The sequence below is a fragment of the Manihot esculenta genome, chromosome 17, assembly GCF_001659605.2.
Source record: "Manihot esculenta cultivar AM560-2 chromosome 17, M.esculenta_v8, whole genome shotgun sequence".
Lineage (NCBI taxonomy): Eukaryota > Viridiplantae > Streptophyta > Magnoliopsida > Malpighiales > Euphorbiaceae > Manihot > Manihot esculenta.
Window position 1 is genome coordinate 27176765 of NC_035177.2, and position 21701 is coordinate 27198465.

At 32.9% G+C, this 21701-nt stretch overlaps 4 protein-coding genes across 7 annotated transcripts; 2 read left to right on the top strand and 2 right to left on the bottom strand.

The window, feature by feature from the left end:
* Positions 1 to 300: 300 nt before the first annotated feature.
* On the bottom strand, positions 301 to 3695 carry LOC110604412 ((S)-2-hydroxy-acid oxidase GLO1). Of its 2 annotated transcripts, XM_021742569.2 has the most exons (12): positions 3536 to 3695; positions 2752 to 2924; positions 2521 to 2645; positions 2312 to 2358; positions 2061 to 2138; positions 1736 to 1860; positions 1489 to 1555; positions 1352 to 1414; positions 1187 to 1256; positions 957 to 1057; positions 782 to 886; positions 301 to 675 (listed from the first exon to the last, which is right to left on the bottom strand). In XM_021742569.2, the coding sequence occupies exons 2-12, from the start codon at positions 2886 to 2888 to the stop codon at positions 490 to 492; spliced, it is 1104 nt and encodes a 367-aa protein (XP_021598261.1). In that variant the 5' UTR covers positions 2889 to 2924; positions 3536 to 3695; the 3' UTR covers positions 301 to 489. The 2 variants fall into 2 exon arrangements, with proteins under 2 accessions (XP_021598261.1, XP_021598262.1); XM_021742570.2 differs by lacking the exon at positions 3536 to 3695 and having other exon boundaries at positions 2748 to 2863.
* A 1153-nt stretch (positions 3696 to 4848) lies between these two features.
* On the bottom strand, positions 4849 to 6849 carry LOC110604366 (receptor like protein 29). The gene has a single exon (XM_021742499.2). The coding sequence runs from the start codon at positions 6303 to 6305 to the stop codon at positions 4881 to 4883; it is 1425 nt and encodes a 474-aa protein (XP_021598191.1). The 5' UTR covers positions 6306 to 6849; the 3' UTR covers positions 4849 to 4880.
* Positions 6850 to 9533: 2684 nt separating this feature from the next.
* On the top strand, positions 9534 to 10487 carry LOC110604908. The gene has a single exon (XM_021743197.2). It carries the CDS (start codon positions 9561 to 9563, stop codon positions 10314 to 10316), a length of 756 nt encoding a protein of 251 aa, XP_021598889.1. The 5' UTR covers positions 9534 to 9560; the 3' UTR covers positions 10317 to 10487.
* Positions 10488 to 17593: 7106 nt separating this feature from the next.
* LOC110605596 (protease Do-like 5, chloroplastic) lies at positions 17594 to 21566 on the top strand. 3 transcript variants are annotated; one of them, XM_043952766.1, is made up of 9 exons: positions 17594 to 18038; positions 18192 to 18341; positions 18438 to 18500; positions 18630 to 18719; positions 19590 to 19712; positions 20008 to 20095; positions 20266 to 20340; positions 20464 to 20563; positions 21487 to 21566. In XM_043952766.1, the coding sequence occupies exons 1-9, from the start codon at positions 17760 to 17762 to the stop codon at positions 21518 to 21520; spliced, it is 1002 nt and encodes a 333-aa protein (XP_043808701.1). In that variant the 5' UTR covers positions 17594 to 17759; the 3' UTR covers positions 21521 to 21566. The 3 variants fall into 3 exon arrangements, 2 of the variants coding, with proteins under 2 accessions (XP_043808701.1, XP_021599917.1); XR_006349257.1 differs by lacking the exon at positions 21487 to 21566 and adding an exon at positions 20738 to 20803 and having other exon boundaries at positions 17596 to 18038; positions 20464 to 20663; XM_021744225.2 differs by lacking the exon at positions 21487 to 21566 and having other exon boundaries at positions 17596 to 18038; positions 20464 to 20803.
* Positions 21567 to 21701: the final 135 nt, after the last annotated feature.

The window sequence follows — 21701 nt, forward strand, 5'->3', positions numbered from 1 at the left end:
AACGTGCTTTATAAAGAAATAAATTAATGTTTAAAATGATTAATTTTTCTTCCTTAATTCTTTTTCTAAATCTTTGATAATAATTATGAAACAGCATGATGCTTTTGAATTCAATTGTAAACTTTCTGACCTTCATTTACTTTTTCTTTTTCTCTTTTTATCTGCGAGATTGATTTTTTAATTATTTTTTTTATAATATAAAGTCACATATTATTCTATTAATAATTTAATCATATTCTTTCCTTGGATTTTACTCCACTTGGAAAACTTCTAAGCTCTAATTTAATTTCGTTAATACAGTTACCTAATCATTAGTATTTACCTTAAAATTATTAATATCAAGTAAAATGCTATTGATTGTCAAACACACAACTTCAAATCCTTCCAAATATTGATCAACCCTTCAATTTGATATATGAGATTCTAAAGACAGAGCCTCTCTCGAATTTTCCTGTCTCGATTTCAACGTGGAGTTGGGGTGACGCCGCCTTATAACCTGGCAACTGGGTGAGGAAGGTCCCAGTCAGTCACAATGTGATTACGAGTAATCTCCCTGAGCGAGCGGCAGCCACTTAATGCCATTGTTAGCTCGAACTCCTCGCGGAGCATCTGAAGCACCTTCCTAATACCAGTTTCACCTTCAGCAGCCAGTGAGAATACCACAGGCCTCCCGATCTGAAATTGAGAGATACCCAACAGCCAAGTCAAATTTAAAGCAACAAACATCCTGATCCTAAGTTCAAAGGTTCAAGTTTTTTCCAGAAATGTTTTATAAACTTACAAATATTCCAGATGCTCCTAGTGCTAATGCCTTGAAAACGTCTGTCCCACGGCGAACTCCACCATCAAGGAAAACAGGAACACGGCCTTGTGCAGCTTTGACCACCTGTGATTCGCATCAATAGGATCATATATCAGATTAGAAAAAAGAAGAGGAAAAACAACAGAACCTGTACCTCTTCCAATGCCATAATAGTTGCAGGAACATAATCAAGCTGGCGAGCTCCATGATTGGATACGATGATTCCAGCAGCTCCATTCTGTATGGCTAGTCTTGCTGCATCAATACCAACAAGAAAGAAAAAAAAAAAAAAGAAAAAGAAAAAGAAAATAGGTGGTGCATCAGAGAAATGTTTAAGAGACCATAGACAAATCAGAGGAAGAATAATGTTGTTAGCAAACTTACTATCCTCTGCAGTCAGGACACCCTTCACCAGGATTGGCAGTGATGTGATTGTCTGAAGCCACTGCACATCCTGTCCAAATGGCCAAGAGAAGTTTACGAAAAGACCATGTTCTGACCATGTGTCATAGTTCAAGCAATGTAAAAATTCATTCAAACTTGTCATACCTTCCAGCTAAGTGTCCGGTCAATTTGGCCAGCAACATATGAGGCAAGTCCGGAGTCATCAGCCTGCAGAGAAAATCTAGACACTATCAAGAACATATACATAAAAAATACAGCATCCTGAAATTAGTCGGCTATACCTTATCCATTTTGCCAAGATCCAAGCCCTCGAAGTTCTTCAAAGTCAAAAATGGTGGCAAAGTGAATCTGCAATGAAATTCATTCAAGAATCACTCCCTTTTTATTGAATAGCAAACTAAAATTAGATACCTTTCCCATCTTGTGATCAATAAAATTAATTATGTTCCAAACAAAATCTTGATCAGTCAAACTTCCGTAAATTTTCTTAACATTTACGTTGTTTAATGCATTTAAGATGATCTTCACCTGTTCTTGATATCAGCTTCTCTCCGGCCAAGTCTTGGAGTATCCACTGTAAGGGCAATGGCCTTGAATCCAGCTCTCTCAGCTCTTCTCACAAGCTGAGCAACCACATTCCTGTCTTTGTACACCTGAATGATGATGGAGAAGGGAAATTATTGAGGAAAATTCTCAAGGATAATGCAATTACAAACCATTTGGACCACTTCCAAAAAGTCAGTAGGACTTAAAGATTGTAACGTGCAATGACATTGACTTAAAATAAATCAATGCTCGAGATGAAAATTAACAACAGCAACAGACAAGAAACAGGAGAATGATTTGAACTCACATAAAGCTGGAAAAAGCGAATACCAGGCCCTGTTGAAGCAACCTCCTCTACGCTGGAAGTAGCCCATGAAGATAGAGTCTGAAGCAAGAATTAAGGTTAACTGAATAAGACACAGTAAAATGTTTATTGCAATTACATTGACAAAGCTCAACAAACAAATTTGCTAGTGAAAGCCAATGTTGTAAAAACAAACATTAATTCATTTGATATTCAAATTCAAATTTGAAAAAGATGAAGTAGAAAAATCAAACCATAATTGTTCCAGCTGCTGAAGCTGCCCTTGCTGTTGCATACTCTCCTGCATTGGGATATAATACGTCAGAAGCAATAATGAAAATGCAAATGCAAATGTAAAGCAGATGTATGCTTATGCATACTTATCTTGCCCTTTTAGTTCTCAATCTGAATAGAAAATTCAATTGGTTTCATGTAAAGAAGATGGGTATTTACAATTTATTACCTTCTGGGTGAGCCATTTTCTGCATGGCTGTTGGAGCAATCATGATAGGCATTGAAATCTTGAAGCCCAAGACACTTGTAGTCATGTCTATCTTGCTCACATCAATAAGAATGCGAGGTCGAAACCTGTTTCAAATTCATTACAAGAAAGTTAAATACTGTCATGGTTTATTGTGCATAATAAAGATAAAAGAACTTCCACAATGTTTTAAATGAGAATAAGTGAGCTCACAGAATTCGAGAGAATGCATTGCGATTTTCCTTGAGAGTCCACTGGTCTTCTGCACCTGATGCATAGTAGTCAAAAACCATCTTTGGCAATTTCTGCCTTGCAATTTCCTCATATTCCATAACATTGGTTATCTCCATCTTCCCAAACTGATTATTTGTGCCTCACCACAGTATCTGAAAAGGTTCCACACGAGGTTATTAGAACAGCTTCAATTTCACACTTCATAGATTTATCAAAATAATGAAGACAAAGAACTATAGAACATCCAGAACTCAGAATCCCCTGCAATTGCGCACCGTGTGCTGCTTTGGATGGGGAAAATGATGGCAAATGAAAGATTCAAAAAAAACTCTGCTACTTGTCCTGTTTTCTTGACTGAGAGGGAGGCTTCATAGATTATGTACAAATGAAAATCCACTACAAGAATTCTATTGAAAGAATAAGAGCAGCTTGGTTGAGCTCGTGTCATTACAGATTACGCATCATGAGCATATAATTTTATGTTTAGATTTTATTATAACAGACAAAACTCATTATTAGATGAAACAGCAGCAAAAGAAAACAAAACCAAAAACTGAAAATCAGGGAGTCTGATTAGTTCCTCTACCAAGAAACCATCAAGAGATAACAAGCAATAATATTCGACTCAAAACAAAAATTTCAAAACCCATTTTCACAAGAGCCATGAAGATTACATAACCAAGTTATCAGATTCAGATGTTAGTAAAATCCCAAGAATGAAACTACACAGAAAAAAAGAGAAGTGACAGCAGAGAGAACAGACCTTGGCTAAACTCTACGCAACAGGAGAGAAAACAAATGACAGAGCAAATGAGAAAGAGTGGATATAATGGTGGAGAGGGAGACTGAGAACTCTGGAGCTCCCAAGTGATGCAAACAAACAAACAAACATGGTAGTATGGAGAAATATTAAAAAAGAAAGAGAGAGAGAGAGAACAAAGGACAAAAATGGTGGGATCAAACAAGAAGGATGAGACTCACGGAGAGAGCTAAAAGGATTAGTTTTCCAAGGTGAGCATTTGCAGCCAAATCTTTTTCATGGAAATATGAGACTTGTGTGGAGAGTATTTTTGTTGGATTATCACTTCTCATACCTCATATTTATCATTTTTATTCTCCCAAAAGTTTCCCTTCCTTATTATTATAGCATATGTACTAGTGATTACAGAGATTGAAGTTTCAATCTTTCATAACTGTTCTCTATTCAGCATAATATTTTCAAATGAATATTTTTTCCCCATAAAATTCCTAATGAATTATGTGCTTAAAACTCTATTATATATCTTATTTAATATTTTTAAATAATTTTAATAATAAATATATTTATGAATTATTTTTTACCCAATCAATTATTTATAAATATTTTAATTAAATATATATTTATTTAATATATTAATTAAATGGTTGTAAACTTAATTTTATAAACTAATACAAACATTCCCAATCACCAATAATTATTGTAATCATTGAATTATTATTATTATTATTATTATTCATACCCAACAATTGAGTCTCACATGATTCAAATTTTCATATTATTTTAACACAAAAATGATTTTTATTATTAATTGGTGACATCATTAGTGGTTTTGATTTATTAATCTATATTTTTGTCTCTAATTAACATGGCGTTGTTTATTTTATTATTCTAAATACATAGAAGTAATGCTTTCTACATTAAAAAAATGCTAAATTTTAGTATATTTTCATATCAAATATACTGCCTAGCAATTTCACCTTTCAATGCATAAAATTTCCTTCAACTAAAATAATGTTTTCTCTAGAAAAAAAAAAATTAAGAGCCTACTACCTTTATGAAATTTTATAAAATATAATTATTTAATCTTATTTAAAAGGTTAACAAGAAAAATATTAGAAAAAATGGCCTTTTTATAGAAAATTGATGGATGAAATTATACATTTAGCCCGTGGAATTAGCCATGCGAGTTTTCCTTCCACAAGTAAATGAATCATTATTCCACTGACAGGCATTTATTGGAAAAGTCAGTTTTCACACAACAGTGAAAACGAAAAAACACAGTGCCTGAATTTGCTTTTTCTGGTTTTTAACCACTAGAAAAAAGAAGTGTGCATGTATATAAATGATGTTACAGAAAGAAAGACAGAAAGGAAAGAAGAAAAGTACATAGAAGATGCTTTTGATCAGAAAATGCTACACCATTATTTGAACTTTTCATCTTCCCATGGAACCATGAAGAAGATTGCATTCCCTTGGCCTCATCTTGGTTCTGTTCAGGACAAATTTTATGATCACCATTGCCTATTTTATCCAAGCAAGCTGGAGTCTCCAGATAGAAAGAAAAGTTTCTCTTGTTGCTAGTACACAATCGGCTGTTTCCTCTAACATCTAATCTTTTGCCAAGCCTGCCAATGAACTTTTCTGGGAGCAGTAGCTCTCCACTTAGCTGATTGTTGCTCACATTTAGTTGATCAAGATTTGGAAGTGATCCCAAGCTTGGAGGAACTGTCCCAGTGAGGCTGTTGTTGTCTAGAGAAAGAGCTGTAAGATTTTTCAATGAAGACAGAGAATTCGGTATTGGACCTGTTAATCCACATCCTGACAAACTTATTGATGTAAGCCTTTTAAGGGACACCGCAAACAAGGGTATTCCTGAATTTATAGGATTGTCGTCAAGTATGAGGTACTGTAACTGTACCAATCCTGAGAGGGTTACAGGCATTGGTCCATTGATAAAATTATGGCTCAAATCAAGCAAAACTAACCTCTTTAGCTTCCCCAAATCTGCAGGTACCCTTCCCACAAGCTTGTTAGATCCCAAATCAATTTTTTGGAGAAGATTAAGCTGACCCAAAGAATAAGGAACCTGCCCTTCAAGACTGTTCCAACTTACGTCCATAATGGTCAAACTTTTTAACCGTCCGATCTCCTCAGGAATTTCTCCACTTAGATTATTGTAACTTAGGTCAAGCTGCTCTAGATTTAACAAGCCACCAAGCTCCTGAGGGATGTTTCCTCGTAGATTATTCTGGGACAGGGTCAGAACTCTTAGGCTGGTAATGTGTCCTAAACTTGAGGGTATTTGTCCAGAGAGAGCTGGATTGGAACCAAGAGCTAGATGCTCCAAGGAGGATAAATTTTCAAAAAGTGTAGGAGAAAGAATGACAGGATCAGATGTTACGAAACAGCTAAAAATAGAAAGAACTTTTAGGTAAGGTAGCTTCTGCAAGGAACTTGACAGATGAGCAGTAGTTTTGCAAGGAGGGTTAATAATATCAGGACCAACATGAATCTTTGTGACGTGAAAGATTGGAGGGTCATCAGCGAGCTCACATTGAACACCAGGCCATGGAGTGTCAGTGCATGGTTGTGGGTGCACTTGAGCCCATTCAGGATCATCCAGAAGTGCACCAAGAACCTCAAATAGCCCGAAAAGCTCCTCTTCCTCCATCACCATATCTCCCCTAACTGAGTTTCTCGATAGTGCAATCACCTCATCACCTGCCAAAACAAGTAGAACACCCAAAAGGCAAAGGGAAACAGAAGGGGCCATAGATAAGCAAGAATGCCAGGAACCCACTAAGAAACTAAAGCCAAAACAGATATATAAGAATGAAATATCAGATGTAGAGAGTAATGGAGAGTGGAGACAAGAGACCAAACTATGCAAGCTTTTTTACAATCTTTGTTTGATGAATATCGATGGGCAAAAGGGAAGAAAGAAAAGGAATATGAAGCAGTCCCTACCTTAATCCCTGTGCCATTGAAAGAGAAAAAGAGAGAGAATTAAAGCTGCATGGAAACCCTTGTCGAATTTGCTTTGGTAAAGAATTGAAGGCGTGATGGAGAAAATGATAGTGTTAGTGTTGCAGTTGCATGGAAAAGGAAGTGAAATGAGAGGACAGAAGCAGTAACTAAACATGGAAAAAAAATAAAAAATTTTGAACAGAAGGGTCAAAATTGGGAAGAGAAGGTAAAAATGGTAAAGATGATGGGACAGAGCTCTACCTGAGCATCTCTATGAGACCGACATAACATAGCGAAGGCAATTGGTTTGCAGAGTTACTGGGCTCTCCCTTTGCTCTCCCATTGGGCTATGGGATTTGGCCGCTGTCCTATTGGAATCTTTGATGCAGGCTACGTTTCAACCATATACAGCTCTTCTATTTTATATGTATTTTTTTTTGAAATAGGGTTGGGAGAGTCGAATCTTATACCTCTCAGGTTTATCAGGATGTACGTATTGCTCACTCGCATGACATTTGGGGGAGACATGACTGGTGGAACTGGTAATTGCGTTTCTTGGAATTTGTTTTGAGTTTTCTTGGAATCTAGCTGGCTTCCTCAAATGAACTGGGAACTAGCTTCTTATTTCACTGTCAACATGGTGAAAGAAATCAACTTATGAAAGTTAAAAAAATTAATTTTTAAATGAATTAGATTTAATTTAAATTTAAAAAAGATCTCATCAAATAAATTAAAAGAAGAATAAAGAGTAATACCAGTGAAGCTCGAAAGGATTGAGATTATTCTAGTTCATTTGAGAACAAAGATGATGATAGTTTTAATAAAATAAACAAGAGTTCCACCATGACTTCCCTGAAGCCCAAGTCGCAGGCCAATCTCAGCCCATTTAAACGTGTATATATAGTTTGATGTAATACACTAAATCTAATCAATAAAAGATTATTTCTCTCTAAGTCACTTTTTTTATATTTATTTTTTAATTTATTCTTAATATATTAGTAAGTAAAATTCATTAGATTCAAGAATAATTTTAATAAAATGAGGTAAAATTCATATTTCAATCTGATTAATGTCGTTAATTTTTTTATATTTAATTCGTTATTTTATTTTATAATATATTTTCAATATTTAATTTATTTAAAAATATAAATAAATTTATATTTATGGAATGAAAGAATATATATATATATATATATGTAGAGTGAGGACAAAATAGTGGGAATAATTTGGCAAACTGTAACTTTGGTTGGTAGCGAGGACAGATAAACACGATGTGATAAGAGAATGCAAAGATGAATGCATGATCTATAAAAATAAAATTTTATATACTCATCAATAATTTTATAAAAATTTAATTTAATTGAAAATATTTTTTAATTTAAAATTTTTTATATATAAAAATAAAATTATGAGTTATTTTTTAAAAATTATTTAATTTTTTTTTATAAAATTATTGTCAAACAAGAAATAAAGTAATTAAATGTGAAAAACTTAATTTAATTTAAAATGACATCTCAAAACAACATTTGAAATCATTAATTTTTAGGTTATAATTTAAGATCCAGTATCTTTTACTTCTCACAAAAGGACCACCTTAATTTTAGCCTTGTCTTCCGTCTTACTGTCCTTGAAGTGTTCTTTTCGTTACTACAATTTCCAATTACTTTAAAAACTTCATCATTGCACTAATAATATTCTTTTAAAAAAAAAAATTCCAATCACCCAAAAAAAAAGGAGAAACGATATCCTACAGTTTTTGAGACATAAATATTCAATCTTCTACTTTCACCTCTCAAATATGATCTTACACAGGTTTCATGTGGAAAGATCCATTGCCGTGACTCGTGAGTAAGTTGGTGATACTGAATCATTACATTACATTACAAGTACAAATGTCTCGTCTATTGTAATCATTACGAGAGTAGAATTATCTTATATTATTATACATGCTGGAAGTGTCACCTTCTTGGATTTGTCACACACGTGGCGGATACCCAGTTGAGTTGGGATCATTGGGACCCAACAGTTGGCGGCTGCATCCAAAAGAGGATGAACATTCATGGGTCCTACGTGTAAATTCACGGCACACGTGTAATAACAGAACATTACGTGGATGTGTTTTATGTTACAGAAGGGTCCACAAACACCATTATTAATTTATTATGTGCATGAGATGTGCAAAAAAGTCTAGCAGAGTCTCCCTTAAAAGTTTTGTAAATTTGATACATTTCTATCATGAACAGAAGCTCCTGATGAAAAGGATAAAGATCAATACACGTCTAGAGAGCGTCCATGAAAGTACCTTAATCATTCTGTTTTTTTTTTTTTTTGGAATTGAAAACTTAATAATTCATCTATCACACGTTGGAAAATCTGTAGATATGCTGTATTCCACGTAGTAGTCCTAGCTAGCCGATCAAACTATATGATTCATCACTTTGAAACTAATGCTTTCGGCATATGTTTTAGGTAGCACGGTGACTGATTAAATTTAGAAATGTATAATAGGTGGTCCAAAATTATTGAAAATGACATGTTGAAATAAGAATTCAATCCATGATCCCAGGTGTCCTTGATGAACTGTAATTCTATGATGATGTGGCATTGCTGCTTGAATATGGCTGGCACAGCTAAAAAAAAAAAAAATCAGATTTTGGGAAATAGTAAAAACAAATCTACCCATAGTCAGGTAGAAATTATATAGTAAAACCATTATATCAAGTACAATTACGTAAATTAATAAAAATAAAATAAAGTTTAAAAATATAATAATTAATTAGTAATTTTTTTAATAAAAAATATAATTATTTTATATGGATATTTTATTTCTATTTATTTATTATACCATGTAAGCATTTTATATAATATAGCCATTCCCTTCTATCGTTTTGGAAGTTAGAATCCAAGGATGTATTTGTAATTACAAAGGCTCAATTATTTGGCAGCCATCCTTTCTAGGGTTTGCCCTATAAAAGCTCATTGGAAGGAACTTCACCAACTCACTTATTAATAAGCAAATACCCTTGAATCTCTCTCTCAACCTCCATTTTTGTCTTTCAAAATGGAAAAGCCAATACCAAAATTTGTGCAAAGTTCAGTCACCATTAATCCTTACAAATCCAAAGATCACTACCCCAAAAAAGCCAAGGGCATGTCCTTCTTTGCCTTTGTTTTGTCTATTTTTATCTATATCTCTATCTTCTATATCTTCAACCTCTCCCTTTCAAAGCTCTTCAAAAACTCCAAGTTCTGGTTCTTCATTTCCAACACTCTCATTATCATAATTCTAGTAGATTATGGTGCATTCTCATCCTCCAAAGATTACAATAAACAGCATGATCTTTATCAGGACTACATAATGAGAAGGCAAACAAGTTTTCCATCTTCTTGCAGACAATATTATTCTCAAATTATCAGAACTTGCATTCCTGAAGAAGAAGCTCTAGTGGACTTGCAGGAGAAGACAAAAGTAACCCATCAAAGAAACAAAGTCCCTGCAAAAGTAAGCTTGGCAGTTGCCACTAATAAGAAGAAGCTTGAAAGTTGTCTAAAACAAGAAAACGTTAATGGAGGTGGTCAGGCAAAAACATTTCATCGTAGCAAGTCGGATATCACGAAAAGGGTAGTGATTGATGAGAGTAAGAACATTATTACAAGGGTAGAAACTGAGAAATATGACTCACCACCAGAGCCTGTAGTTGAAGAAAATAATAAAAATGATTATGCAAATATGTCCAATGAAGAATTAAACAGAAGAGTTGAGGAGTTTATTCAAAGATTCAACAGGCAGATTCGACTTCAGAGAGATGTTTATTAGAGTAGAAATTCAAGTAGATGAATTCGGGTTGCGACCAACGAAGAGGCCATCTAGCTAGAAAACTGTACTGTAAGCCATAGAATAAAGGAGAATTTGAACAGAGGAGACATATATTAGTCCTTAAGACATTTGCTGTGTCTTTTAGCTTATATCTTTGTCTGTCTTGTCATCAACCAGCTCTATCTTTTCTTTGTCATTATAATATGATGCTTTAGAGTTTTCTATTGAGACTTGTTCTTGTCGATAATATTTTCCTTTCGTTATTAATTATGTTTATATTTTCTTTTCTTCATCTTGATCTTTTTATTTAATTTGCGTTTTAAGGAATATAGCTTGGATTAAGTCCGCATCCACAAAGTGTAAAAAAAAAAAATTAAACGACATACAATTATAGACAAATCAAACAAAAATGTTGCAATGTTGGTAATGGGAACTCAACTTCAAGCTTAGTTCATATCGACTGATTTTAAAGCACAACGATTATATACCGGCAATTTAATAATATTATGTGAAATAAAAATAATAATAAGAGAAAAAAAAAACAAAATAAAAATTAACTCACATTTTTTATTATATTTTAATACATATGTGAAAATATAAATTGATTACCATATAAATTAGAAAATTTGATAATTTATAATTTTTTCTCAAATTTTAATATGATATTATGTAATAAAGTCTATTATGCAATAAAGTTTAATTGTTGTTGATGGTATGAGATTCAGAGAGAATATGGTTTACAAAAATTTGTCTAAATTTAGTTGAGAGATTTTTTTTTTCTTTATTTTTTGGTGACATATAACCACCACCGTAATCAGTGCCACCTACTCTTATCACGCAGACTTGTACGTACGAATGTACCAGTGTATTCATTTTTGTCAGACGACCATTTAATTTCTCTCTGCCGCGTATGCCGATAGAACCACGAGATAGTTAGGCCTGCTCTCCTAACTTCTGTCATGTCATCGGACTAGACTCTCCTCTGGTGGAGATTCTCCTTTAATAGACCCAAGCATAGGGTCAGTCCGGCCTACTTTAGTTATGAATTAGATGACACGATGTTTGGATGACACAATGTTGAACCGGTTCTCAGCGGAATTTATTGAATTTTAAGTCTATTTTCTTTTCTAAGACTCAATTTCAGTACGGATACAAGAAATCTAATGGTAATATATTAAAATAGCAATATCTTAATAGTAAATTGAAATTAGGCTTTAATGATATTAAAATAATAAATTAGCAAAGATTTGAAATTGTTGAAAAAAATATTAAATATATTTAATAGGCTTATATATTTAATAATAATTTTTATTTATTATAAAAAATAAATAATTTAATATATATATTTTAAAGCGCAATTATAACTTATTGTGTTGATATTCAACTTAATAGATCAACAAGTTGAACTTATTTTATGGGAAGTCCTAACTTTCAGTATTTCTGAAATATTTTTTAAAATGAATCGAAAGTCATTTAATTTAATGATTTTAAATCATATAACTAAATAATTAATTTTTTAAAATTAAAAAAAATAATTTATGAATAATAACAATTCCCGACAATTATATAGCAATTCTTTGCGCATGATTAAGGTATACGTGGAGATTATTTAATCGCAGCCAAATTTTAAAAAGCTGACGGCTCAAACTTTTACACTACAAAAAACTAAGATATCAGTGACGGATTTAGCGACGGAAGTAACCTCTGTCGGAAAAAAAAATTTAGCGACGGAATTAGCGACGGATCATCGACGAATATTTTATGTTTAATTTTCTGACGGATTAGCGACGGATTAGTGACGGATTTTTGAAATATTAGCGACGGAATTTATTCCATCGCTAATCCGTCAGAAAAAGCAAACAATATAAAAGCAAAAACCTAATCTTCTTTTCATCTCTCTTTTAATTTCAGCCTCCCTTTCCTCTCCTCTCTGCCCCTCAGCGCCCATTCGTGCTTCTTGCCACTCTCGCCGTCGCCGCCTTCGCCGCCGCCGTTGTTCCCGTCGCTGTCGCCCTTCCGTCGCTGTTGTTGCTGATTTTCTTGCCGTCGCTGCTGTTCCCGTGGGTGTCGCGTCGCCGTCGCTGTCCCCTCGCCGTCGCCGTCGCTGCTGTTCCCGTGGGTGTCGCGTGTTGCCTTCGACTCGCCGTCGCTGTCCCCTCGCCGTCGCCGTCGCTGTCGCTGCTGATCCCGTGGGTGTTGCTCGTTGCCTCGCCGTCGCTGTCCCCTCGCCGTCGCCGCCGTTGCCACCCGCTGCTGCAGCTGCCGATCGTCGCCACTCCAGGTAAGTGTGTGTGTGTGTGTGCTGTGATGAGTAAATGATGTAATGAAATTATTTTTGAATGTGTTTTATTTTGAATAATTTCTCTCTCTGTGTTTGTTTGGAGGTGATTGAACAAGTATTTGTTGAGACATGGAACGATTGTCACTCTCATCTTTGGATTGTTTATTTTGATAAGCTTTGGATTCTGTTCATTTATTTCAAGTTTATTCTGTGGGTCATTATGTTCCGAGGCAATACGCTTGGGTTCTGTTATTTCCTTCATATGCTAATTTCCCAAATTCATGTTCTGTTAACTGCTATCAATTTATAATGCTGACTTTGCCGCGGGATGCCATGTTAATTAGTTTCACTCGGTTGATAATCAGATGTAATGTTCTGTCCAGTTATTTCTCGCAAATGAGTGTGGAAAAAATAAAATTGTTATCAATCCTTTTGTCCTAAAGACTTAGTGAATAGTATGGGGAAGTCATTGTATGCTTGTCTTTCAGTTTTTGTGGTTCTGTAAATTTGAGGTTGTTTTGAACTGATTATATACTTCTGTTGCTGGCAAGGACCCTATAAAAATATTAAAAACTTGCCATTGCTATGTAAATTTGACGTTGTTTAGAGTTTAGAGGTTCAATAGGCATTTTTGTTTGCACTGTCTTGGGCAATTTAAAGAGTAATAATAATAAGATCAAAATAGTTAAAAGGGTAAGATGTTCATTAGTTGTTTTCCATTGGGTTGTCTTGCTCCAATTTAATTAAAATTAAGTAGTAATAATACAAGTTAAATATTTAAAAGGGTAAGAGGCTCAATATATGTTTTCCTTTGGATTGTCTTTCTCCAATCCAGTTAAAACTTAAAAAAATAATAACAATAATAAAAATAAAATAAGAAATAAAAGAGTTAAGAGTTTCAATAGGCGTTTTCCTTTGGATCACCTTTTCTCTAATTTAATTTTTCTACCCTAATTTAATTCAAATCTCGACCTCAATTTAAGCCAAATACTTAAGAGGTCAAATAGGCATTTTTCTTTGAATCATCTTGACTTTAAATATTTCAGACTTAGTTAAGGGGTCCAATACTGTTTTCCTTTGGACCTTCTTCACTCTAAATTAATTAATTAATTAATTAATAAAATTAAATATTTTAAAATAAGTTAAGCGCTTTAATAGGCGTTTTCATGGAACCATCTTTACTCTAATTTAATTAAAATTTGAGAAAATGTCTATAAAAATCTCAGACTTTGCATTTTTTTACGCTTGTATGCTTAACATTTTTTTTCCGACAAAAATACCCTATACTAATAATATTTTTACAATCGTACTATTTGTTTATATTCCCATATTCAGCATAAGAAACCCCGGATTAGTAAACAAAAACCCTAAATAGAGTTGTCGCACCAATATAACAATAAAACTCAATAAAAAATTATAATAATTAAATATAAATTAATTATATTATTGATATCTATAAAAAAATAAAAATAATTTAACTTATTATTAAATATATTTGAAATTTTATTGTTATATTTATCTAATTAACTTTATTAACTTATTAAAATTCACAGTATATTTAATGAAATTTAGAATATAATTTATTTTTAGTTTTTTGAATAAATTATTAATAGTTTAGTATAACTAATTTACGTTTAATTATTATAATTTTTATAAATTTAAGTGTTAAATATGTTATAATTCTAATTTAAATGTTTAATAAATTAATAGCAACTAATACAAAACATTCAGCCATTTATTTATATCCATCACACAGAGTTCTTTTATTCATAAATACTTATATATTAGTTGTCTTTATTGTTAATTGAAACTAATGGACAATTATTTTTTCAGATGCCTCGAAGAGTAATATCATCTAGAGGTAGAGGACATAGCCAGCAGCTCTCTACGAATGAAACAGATGAGCCAGTACAAATGCAAGAGGAAACACTGGAGCACACTCCAACTGCAGATTGTACTTCTCTATCAGATGGTTCAACAAATTCATAGATTAGTTTTTAGTTTTATGAACATTGTTAAGTATAATTGATTTATTTTAAATTTTATGACAATTGTTAAGTATTATGAATTTATTTTTAATTTTATGAACATTGTTAAATATTATGGATTTATTTTAAATATTCTGAATATTATTGAGTATTATGAACATTACTTATAATTATTATGAATGATATTTAATTTATATTCAATATGATTATTAATTATAAATTATTTGATTATACAGGGAATATGTAAATAAAAACAGGGAATTATTTTTTGTGATTGAATTTTAACAGATTAGCGACGGATTTGCAACGGATTAGCGACGAATTAGTGAGGAAATTTTTTAAAATACGTTAATATTTCCGACGGATTTCCGACGGAAAATTTTCGTCGCTAAATTTTTCCGACTGAATTTTTCGTCGGAAAAGCCGTCGGAAATATTTCCGACGGAGTCTAGATCCGTCGGAAATCCGTCGCTAATATTTCCGACAGACTTGTAATCCGTTGAAAAAAATTAGCGACATGACTTTAAGCGACGGACTTGAGTTCGTCGCAAATCCGTCGCAGAAAGTTTCAGCGACGGATTTTTGACTTTCAGCGACGGAAAAATCCGTCAGATCAGTCTGTTATTTTGTAGTGTTAATTTCCCATCATAAATGTCCCATTCGTAAGTAATCTAATATTAAAATTATATGAAAATTGTCGTATATGCTGAATTTACGTGAGTTTAAGACGAAGATAATTAGATTATTATTGAAAAAAAAAAACAAAGACCAATAGATTATTTAAGATCAATATCCCATTTAATTTACATTAAAGTATTTTTTATTACATTTCATATATATATTATATAGTTATTTAATTTCTATTTTTAATTTTTTAACCTAATTACGTACGATTAACGATATTAATTATCTCTTCACTACGTAATGTGCTTGCTTGGAAGCATTTGCATGTTTTAAATATTATTATCATTTTATTTTTGATATTACAATTAAATTATAGAAAATAAATTGTATTTTTAAAAATTATTTATAAAAAATATTTTATAATTATTTTTGGTAAATACACTCATGGTTCTTTTGTTTTTTGTTATTTTCCCTATTTTAAAAGGAAATCGATTGAGAAATATCTGACAGGAAATTATTGAAAAGAAATCTGTACTTCAGAAACACGTTGATCGCCTTATAAGGCAACACACGGAGATCTGTTCTTTTAAGAAATCATTTGAAATTTCAAATTGTTTATTTATATATTATTAATTATATTGTTCATATACATATATAATTAATATCATGTTTTAAATTTATTTTTAATTCTTTTATATGTTATATAAATAATTATATATTTATTTTAATAAAATAATAAATAATATCATATATACTCTTATTAATCGTTTCACTTAGTAATCACAATACATTATTTTACTAAATAAAATTATTAATATAATTAATTATTAATTATTGACTATTTATTATGAATTATATTTAATTATTAAATCACATTAATCCCATGTAATATATATTTTATGGACTATTTTGCCCATATTAAATCACATGTTTTTAGTACTTTGAAAATGGATTATTATAAATCATAATTGGTGGAATTCTTAAAAAATGGAAGTAAAAGAAGAAATATTAGAGGGGAAAGTAAAATTTTGAAATTGTTTTGATTTTTGTCTAGCTCTATCTTTAAAGTAAAATTACTTTATTGCATTAATAAATTTTTATCAAATAAAAAGAATATCATTCCAAACAGACCTGATAGATTCTCTAATCAAAATATAAATAGTTAGAATAGTATTACGATAAACTCATTTAACAGAAATATTAGTTTTAGAGTCTAACAAATATTAATAATCATTCAAAATCAAATCCCTATATAAAATAATTCAATAAAAATACTCATCAATTGCATGTTTAAACCTCTACATAAGATAATCCCTATATAAAATAATTTGATAAAAATACTCATTAATTGCATGTCTAAACCTCTACATAAGATAATTTGGCAAAGATACTCATCTTTATTTCTCATATCTCGAGTATAAATAATTAAAGTCTCCTGAATAAAGTCACGGAAGAGAACTTCTACAAGATAAAATTCGAATAAAGTTTCAAGACTGACGTTATCGTTGCGATTTCGGAAACTCAAAATAACTACTAAACCTCTAACATTACCTTCCGAATCAATCGAATTAATAAAATTTGAAGAAAAGCCAACTGTAGAAATAAATCCATGACTCTTCCATATTAACGAAATGTATTCTCTCAATCCTTGTCTATTAACTGAGAATCAACCATCAAAATACAAAAAATTACAAAAAAATTTCATACGAGAACTAAGAGTTTTTATTTCCATAAAAAATAAAATGTCCGGCTTGTAGTTAAGAATCAAATCTTTCAATGCAATAACTGTCCAAGAATTGCCACCATAAATCTGCCAAGGAGGCCTGCATATTCTGAAAATTGATTGGATTATATGTGAGAAACATTCCCATTATATAAAAATCATAAGTGATGATCGTAATATCTCTGGAACTCTTAATAGGGACAACAATATCTTCTTTTTCATCGATAGTAAATTGACGTAGATCATTTTTTATGAGAAAATAGAAAGAACAAATTAGATTTAAGGAAGAGAAAAATGCAAGACCATCTGACCACAAAGAAACCACCGAGAGAAATTTTCTATCTTACTCTATCTTTATGTTCCGATTTTTAATGGACCTTAAAGAAATATAATATATTGTGCATTCATTAAGAAAAAATAAAATTAAGTTGAAATTAAATTAATTGATTTAAAACTTTAATTTGATTCATTAAATAATTTCATTCGATTGATTTTTAAAATTTGAAAACTTAATTTAATCGGCTCGACCAGGTTTGAACCCGGACAAACCCTTTAATCCAGCTTTGGGCCTCGACTGATCCGCCCAGAGACCTTAGCCTTGATTTTTATTAAGATTCGGCCTGAGTTCCAGGAACCCCACCTCGAGGACTGCAAGGAAGACTGAAGTGAAGCTCGTGGATTCAAGCTGAATAAGCCCACCAATGCCCCTTTTGATCGTTAGGCTTTCGGACCGCATGCCAGGTAGCTAACCCGCTTTATCTCTTTAATTCTCGGTCATCGGAAAGATCAAAAAGCGGTTTTCAGTTGGCCAACACAACAGAGGGAACATGGTGGTCTTGGGTGCTTTACGTGGCATTCTCTCTCCTCCTCTAGTTCAGGGGAGCGCCTCTTCTTCTTCTTCTTCAGATTCTCGAGATTCTACAAACAAGAGTCTCATTCTTGCAAGGAGAAGAGCAGTAGTCTTTGGTTCCACCAGTGTGGTGGTTGCTTCTCTGCTCAACTTGCACAATTTCAATTCAAGCTCTCCATTATTCCATTCTGCTATTGCTTCTGCTGAAGAAGATGTACTTGAGAAAGAAGAGGGTAGAATTGTTCATGTCTTCCAGGTCTCCCTTCTCTCTCTTCATGATTTTTTTTTTAATTTTTATTTTTATCCTTACTCTGCTGGTAGATTAATTTACGGTGCTGATAGGTTCTTCCTTCTTTATATGCAAGCAACTACCTCTAATTTTACAACTTTTCCGACAAAATGATTGCAGATAACTTCACCATCAGTTGTTTTCATTAAAGACCTCGAATTAGCTAAGATCCCAAAGAGCTCTTCCAATGATGCTACACTTAATGAGGATGAAAATGCAAAAGTTGAAGGGACAGGTTCAGGCTTCATCTGGGACAAGTTTGGTCACATAGTAGGCATTCCCTTTTCTCTTCATTAAATCTAAACTTATGCCCAGTTGAAAAGGCTGTCTCATTTTCATTGAAAATTTAATTCCAATTTATGACAGGTTACAAACTACCATGTTGTTGATAAATTGGCTACGGATAGGAGCGGGTTACAGCGTTGTAAGGTCTTGTCATTCCTGGTTATCATTTATGTTATGAACATTTATTGCGATTCTATCCTTAATGGTTATGTTCTGGCAGTTAAATTGGACATCTGTCAGAATAGCATTATATCTTGGTCTCTTCTTTTGTAGGTGTTTCTAATTGACGCTGGAGGAAATAGCTTGTACAGGGAAGGAAAGATCATTGGTTTTGATCCAGCTTATGATCTGGCTGTCCTTAAGGTATCCACCTTGAGCCTAGAAGTGCAGCTGTTTTGAACTTATTACTGATAATCGGAACCTTTCTAGAGAAAGATAAAGGGGAAATAAATTTATGAATAACATTTTCAAGGCAGAATGCTGATCAGTCGAAAGAAAAAATGGAAGATGGTTGAAAAGTGTGCAACTATTTCAATGGAGTCAAACTATGTACTAGTAGCTTATGAGATAAACTGAATCATTCACTTCAGGAGATTCTCATGTATTAGACTTACTCAATACTTGTTCGACTGCAAGTGGAGTCATAAAGAGTAACAGATTTTTCAGGGATCTTAGTCTTTTGGCAGATCAGGATAAGTTAGAAATTAGGATCAATGTGGATTAGGACAAGGTAGAATACCATTAAAGCATGATATGTAAGTCTTTCTTTGCATTTGCAAATGTTGTAACTGGTGCCTTGCCGCTCAAATTAGATCAAGGATAAAGGACTTTTGATAAACACTGTAAGCGAGAAGTTGTGTGATGCCCAGCACCTTGAGATGTGGGATTAGTATCCCACGTCGGCAAGCAATGAGAAAATTATGAAATATATATATTAGGCAACTTAAAAACTACTAAATAATTTAGGTTAACTATTTTGGACCAAGTAGAAATTAGGTCCAAAAGTTATATAAGTCAGTTTGGACTGAGCTGTTATAAGTCATGTGAAAATAATACGCAAATTCCTTTAAACTTGCTGATGCAATATAGTGCAAGTATTCACAAATATCTTTGTTGGTCATGAGATTCATGACTAGGTATTTTATACAAGCGACAGTGTTTGGTTATTTTTGTTTTCTATATGAGTTCTTGTAGTCAACAAGTATATCACACTTGCTCTGATTTCAATTGCAGGTTGATGTTGAGGGACATGAACTGAAGCCTGCTGTTCTTGGTACTTCTAGAGATTTACGTGTTGGTCAGAGTTGCTATGCCATTGGGAATCCTTATGGATATGAGAACACACTTACAACTGGGGCAAGTAACTCTTCAATAATGTGTTTCACAGTTCATTTTTGGAACAATTCCCAGTCTCTCTTTATTGCTTTATGAGCAGCTTCTAACAACTGTGCCGAGATCTTTTAATTTCTTTGATCAACATTTATTTCCTTTTCAGTTTCCATTTTGCTCTATGGCCTCCTTGTGCAGCTTGATTCCCTTTCTGGCATCATAGTTAGATCTTCTTTTCTTAATGTAGTTTGTCCATGGAAGACAAGCATTGATGATTGGTCAAAACAAATCATATGAATTTTTATTGGTTGTGATGATGTAGGTGGTCAGTGGGTTAGGCAGGGAAATTCCTTCACCAAATGGAAGAGCCATTCGAGGAGCTATTCAAACAGATGCAGCCATTAATGCAGGTAAAATATTAGTTTTTTAGACAACGTAAGTTAAGCAGTTATAAGAACTTCCCTTTTTTTATATATTTAAACTTTCCTTCAGCAGTTGGGCTTTAGGAAAGAATTGTAATGGTTTCAAATCTTGATGTGGTCATCAGTGCTTCGGCTTTTAATACATGTAGAATATGCAGGGAATTCAGGAGGGCCACTGATTGATTCATATGGACATGTTATTGGCGTCAACACAGCAACTTTCACTCGAAAAGGTGAAGGAGATTCTCCTTCAGTTAGTTCTTTGGCTTAAAACCCACAAATATGGGATGCTTCATGCAGTGGTTCACACTTTTTAGTTCAGTTCAAAGCTCTGAAAATTCTTGTATTGCTTGCAGGGACAGGAGTATCCTCTGGAGTGAATTTTGCAATACCCATAGACACGGTAGTGCGGACTGTGCCATACCTTATTGTATATGGAACTCCTTACAGTGACAGGTTTTGATCATTTCAAACCTCAGGAATTATTATGGCATTTGAAATCTGACAATGTCAAGTACATGGAAATTAACATTTGTTTATTCTTTGTGGATTCATAATCTCATATGGTGAGGAAGTGTTAGGCATGGCAATTTGTATACGAAAATTAGTTGTGATGATACAAAAACGATCATCTCATGGTGTGTTGGACTATGTTGATGACAGCTAGACCTAGACATCCTTATTTCTAAGTTCTAACTGCTGGAATTTGTTTTTCTTGCCAAAGATAAATTCATTAAGATGGTAAAGGACAGATACAGCCCAGAGAACAAATCTATAACAGACAGCTCAGCTATTGAACCCAAGAATGTAATCCCAAAAGAATGATTTAAAAGGCCACTCAATTTTACAAAATATATTAAAACATAAAAAGTTATCTTTATAAAATTAAAGAATTAATTAATGGTTTTTTTTCGTACCATAAAAATTAAAATAATATTTAATTACTAAAATTAATAGATTTGTTTCCGGATATGGAAATAGACCCAGAAGTCCAGCACCTAAGTGGTATCTAACCTGCAAACTGATCCTGTGGGAAGAGACACAGCCATTCAGTTCTAAGGCTGAACAAGTCTTTTAGTCTTTTAGGCCCATGTATGTGGCTATGTTGGACCAATGAGCAATTCAAAATCTGTAGTTAATGTTACTACACCGTTGCAATATATCAGTGTTAAAGCAGTGTCCTTGGGAAGTGGTGCCAGGTCTGTTTGAGCACGCATGATGGTCATTCGTGGTTAAACCATATTTGCATCAATCACTAACACAAAATAAATAAAGAAATAACATATCTTTAGCAGCCTTGAAATTTATAAGTACCTCTGTGCTTATCAGTATAAAGGTCTGACCTTAATCCTTCTGATTCCTGTTTCCTCCATTCTAAGCAAGGTGTTTCCTGATAAAGCAACAAGTTCTTGACAATGGAAGTTCCTGCATGTGACAGTTGCTAACTTTTTCTGTCTGCATTTACACAATTCACCCAACAAAAAGGCAGATTCTGCCAATATCTACTTATTCTGTCTGTGTGCAAAGTTTTGTAGCACGAACAATCAAACGAAAGCTTTGAGATGTGATAGATGAGGTTATCTTATCAGTTGTG